We start from the raw sequence: 4,881 nt of genomic DNA on the forward strand, positions 1-4,881 counted from the left end.
TCCGCTTATGACTGTTAAACAATTATTTTATATTGAATTTCGTCTCTCAACTGTATTGGTTTCAACGCTTTGGCTAATGCGACAGCTATGGCAGCAGAGGCATATAAACTGCTTTATAATCGCTGGTTCTTCATGCGAGGCTAGTACAACTCTTGCAGAAGGCTTACTTTAACGTTGTAGTGAATAATAACGACAAATGAGATATTATACCGCTGTTTTTTTATCCCTCATGTGGGCTATCTGCAACACTAACCCCATTGACGACACAACTATCGCTCGGCTGTGAAAGCCGAAACCGAAACAAGTGGAAAAAGAAAAGATGCCTATAATTTATTCAACGGTCGCTTGCAAATACCACAGGATGATCAATGTACAGTAATATCTTTAGCGTCATTAACATAAAAAAAAACAAGGCTTGCAACCAAAATTTCGTGATGGAGAGTGGCGCTTGCTATGTGAAACGGTGAAACTACTGCTCTATGGCCGTTTCCATTCACCACCGCGCCCGGTGTCTCGCTGTTTCGTTTCGTGTAGGCATAGGGCTCGCGAAGCTCGAAGGATTTTAGCAAAAATGTCTTTTAGCTCCAAGTGCCGTATAACGCCATCATCGAAATTTTCATTGAAGAGAACGAGGGGCGGCCTTATTAAATGTCGTCAGGTTCTGCCGTGTTTGAACAAGTCGTCGCTGAACTGTTGTGGTTGAAATCGCTGAAACCTAGGGGCACGGGACCAAAGTGAGTTGCCGCAAGTTGTACGCGCTATGTAGATACCATAGCGATTGATTCGTGTCGGGAAAGCAATGCGATTGCACGGAACACACGGATTATGACATTCAGGTGAATTCACTGGTGGCGTATGGCCAACGACGTGACTGCACGAACTCGTGTGCGCAAAGCGAAGTGCCCATTACGTTTGTTTGCTTTCGGTATGAACGAGGATTTTGGTAAAAAGTGACTGCTAGAGTGCCAGTCGACAAGGCGCATACAAGCACGCCCACGTTGAGAGTGCCCGTACGAGCCTGTGCAGCAGAACGGAGGTGGCGGGGTGAAAGATCGCAACTACTATATGGTCTTGCTTGAAAGGGATTGGGCGGAGCCGCATTTTCAAGCGCTTCGAGAACAGTTCATCGAAGGTGGTGGTGTCAGAAAGAAGGTGCAATGTACGCAAAACAGTGGTGCGTCCTCTGGTTCGTCGCAATCGCCTACGTGATCGGGCTATCCTTATTCTGGTACGGCTTCTTCGCAGTTATCAAGATGCCCACGGGACACTCCTCCAGCGAGCAAGTGAAGTATCCATATGACTTATGCGGGAAACCAGACGTTGACAAGTCGCCGCCTGAGGCAGCAACATCATTCGTTCCTAAGTCGAAGCGCAAGCTGGTGTTTGTTCTTATCGACGCCCTGCGGCTTGACTTCGTCTCATCGCGTCCCGAATCGCTGCCATTCGTGTATTCATTGCTGCAGAGGAATGCGGCAGCACTGTACCGCTGTCGGGGCTTCTCGCCCACGGTGACACTGCCGCGCATCAAGACGCTGTTGACGGGCACAGTGCCAGGCTTCGGCGACGTCATGCTCAACCTGAACGCAGCCGCCATCAGTGAAGACAACTGGGTCTACCAGGCACGCGCTGCAGGCCGCCGTGTCGTCTTCTACGGCGACGATACTTGGCTGCGGATCCTGCCGGGCCACTTCGAGCGCCATGACGGCACCACATCGTTCTTCGTGTCGGATTACACCGAAGTGGACCTAAACGTGACACGACACGTACCCGTCGAGATGGACGCTCGTGACTGGGATGTGCTTATTCTGCATTATTTGGGGCTAGATCACATCGGCCACTCGCACGGCCCATCGTCGTCACTCGTCGACCGCAAACTGGCTGAGATGGATGACGTTTTGTCTGTGATACATGGATCTCTGAGTAAGAGGGAGGATGAGAACCATCTAATTGTGGTCACGGGAGACCATGGCATGACTAGTTTGGGTAACCATGGTGGAAGCTCAGAGCTAGAGGTGATGACTCCGCTAATCTTGATTCCTACACGTGGGTGGTCCTTCGGCAGTGCACATATGCCGGCACCAGGAACAGTGTCTCAGGTGGACATTGCTCCTACACTGAGCCTTCTAATGGGTCTTCCTATTCCGAAAGGCAGTTTTGGAATTGCACTGCCAGATGTCCTTGCTGCAGCTAATTACACCATTCTGGAACGGCTGTTTCTTCTACAATACAACCTGCAGCAACTACTTTCAGTCTACCAGGCAGAGTTTGGAAGTGAGAACAAGGTTTCTGTGCAGGCTAACGAAGCCTTGTGCACATTTTTAGATCTGGTTACAAATAAGGAGAGAAACTTAGAGCACGAAGCTGCTGCGAGACAATCACTGTTTTTGAACATCATGTCTGACATTCAAAGCGCTCTTTTGAGTACCAGTACCACTGTTGATATGACTCTTGTGGGCACTGGGGTATCAGTTGCACTCAAAGGAGCACTGACACTGTTCCTGTTGATGTTGTCCATTGTCCAAGGTTATAGCCATCGTATTCCCCGGTTCCACCAGACCGCCTTTGCCATAAGTGCAATGCTAGCCTTCTTTGAGTACTCCACATTGTGTGCCTTCTTCCCGTCTAGCCAGAGTTGTGGAAATGGTACCTGGTCAGGCATCCTGTCGGTACTGTCTGCCTCGGTCGCAGCCCTGGCAAGTTCCTTCTTCTTTCGGCCTTTCAGCCGCCTAGAGATTCCGGAGTTTCCACAGCTATTCATTCTTGGCTGCACAATTTTTCATGGCATCAGCTTTGTGTCTTCCAGCCTTATTGAGGAAGAGCACCTTACATGGTACTTCATGACCACAAGTGTTGTCTTGATCCTGTGCTTCTACTATTCTCGTCTCAGTGTGCACAGCCCTTTGCTCACTTTCAAGAAGGGATTTTGCATCATGGCTCTTCTCAGGGTTCTTCGCTCATGGAACAGCACTGGTGACAAGTGGGCACACCTTCCGGACATTGCAGACTGGCTGGGAGAGGACAGCCATCGCCACGTCCTGGCATTTCTCATTCTCACAGGCATTGTGGCAGTGATCGTAACATCTTCACAACAAAAGAAGCAGTTCTCTTCGTTTCTCCTCTACCTCGCGCTGCTGGACCTGTGCCTGTACAAAATGAAGCTCGTATACTATGGCGACGCTGAAGGCGTTGAGAACTTCTACTGGTACCTGCCACTCTTGGTAGCTCTGGGAGTCTTCCAGCAGTACCGATCGAGCAGTGTTTGTGACCTTCTGACGGCCGTTATTCAATCTTGGGTTCTGTTATGCCTACTCTTGCACGTGCCAGAGAATGTCCCTATGTTTACGTTAGTCATTCTTCTGGAGAAGACCGTACATTCATTGCTTGGTGAGCTTCCACTCACTGTAACATACAGGGCACTGCTATATTTCTGGTTTGGCATGTGCTGCTATTTCCATCAAGGTAACTCCAACAAGCTGTCCACAATCAGTGTCTCAGCTGGCTACGTAGGAGTGAGCAGCTATAACCCATTGCTCGTTGGCCTCCTGATGGCCACTCATACTTACAGCAGTTTTGTCTTCTGGCTACTTATGTTCTGGAAGCGGATCACAGAGCCTCAGGCTCTTGACCTTAGAGAGGGCCTCAGCAGGACCAGGCTGCTTGCGTGCTGTATATTCTTGTTGGCAAAGTTTGCTGTGACAGCTTGGTACCTCATGCTGATGATGATTCAACGGTATCATCTCTTTGTCTTAACTGTATTTAGCCCAAAGCTAGTCTATGAATCTGCGCATGCCTTAGTGGTGCTGCTTATCACCTTTGTCACAGCCATGCTGCTGTGTTGAGCACAGCTCTCGCCGACATTGTTCTGCGACTTCACACCAGAGTTCCCATTGTCTTGCCAGATTGGTGTCGGACCTGGCGGGGTGTCTGCTAGTGAAGCTAGTCTAGTCAAGCCTTATCCAACCAAGGACAGACTTCCTTCAACCAGTGCTATGCATGTGCAGTTACCAAGAAAAAAAAACCTCGCAAGGCTCCCATGTAAAATTCCACGATCACAGTCACTCGCCTCCTGTATAAAAGAAGGAAACATAACTGAAATGTTACTTACGCTAGCTGGTCACACTAGCTCACACATTTGTGCATTAGCATAGTGTGAATGTGTCGTTTCCCCAGTCTTGAACTGCACTGCATGTGACATGAAAACTTGGTGAATGTTGAATATAGTTTTAGATCTGTTTTTCATTGATGCTTGAGTTGATGTTGAATGGCATTTAAGTATCTGGATTAGAGGAAAAGTGCAGTGCTTTTTAATTGTGAAACTTTATGACAGTTACACATTAAGCCTATGCAAACCTACCAATAGCATTCACTAAGAATCTTTTTGCACAATACATCCTTGTTAGTCATGTTGCCTTATGACCCATTGTGGTGAAATATCTTTAGAAACGAATAAACACTTCCACAAACATCCTGCATCATAGTGTAATTGTGTGCTTATTAAATGAATTAGATTGCAAGTGTACAGTCGCGTCAATGGATCTAGTGTGCTTTCACTTAGCAGCCATGCTACGGTGCAATTTTTTTTTTTTTTTGGTCAGCTTGAACTTGAGCCAAAGCTTCCATAGACAACTGATTATCATAGAGTCTACAACACTGTGCTTAGAGGCAGAACTACACAGGCTGCATTATCATTTGATACAAGGAGACATTTTAATATGACAAATGGAAGAGGGCAGCTTTTTTTTAGTGCAAAAGCACTGCTTTGAGGTCTAGCTGAAGCACCATCCCCTGTGTATCGACCTGCGGAGCTCGGAAGGAAAACCTTTGGAGCAGAACGGATTTGAACCCAGGAATTTCTCACGGGAAGTGTGTATACAACCTTGT

The 4,881-nt window shown here is 47.8% G+C and overlaps 1 protein-coding gene across 1 annotated transcript; it reads left to right on the forward strand.

Moving 5' to 3' along the window:
- Nucleotides 1-460: 460 nt before the first annotated feature.
- Nucleotides 461-4,472, forward strand: PIG-G (phosphatidylinositol glycan anchor biosynthesis class G). Its single transcript, XM_084594849.1, has one exon. It carries the CDS (start codon nucleotides 1,158-1,160, stop codon nucleotides 3,837-3,839), a length of 2,682 nt encoding a protein of 893 aa, XP_084450975.1. The 5' UTR covers nucleotides 461-1,157; the 3' UTR covers nucleotides 3,840-4,472.
- Nucleotides 4,473-4,881: the final 409 nt, after the last annotated feature.

This window comes from Amblyomma maculatum, chromosome 2, assembly GCF_055883805.1.
Source record: "Amblyomma maculatum isolate TAMU_Amacu chromosome 2, ASM5588380v1, whole genome shotgun sequence".
NCBI lineage: Eukaryota > Metazoa > Arthropoda > Arachnida > Ixodida > Ixodidae > Amblyomma > Amblyomma maculatum.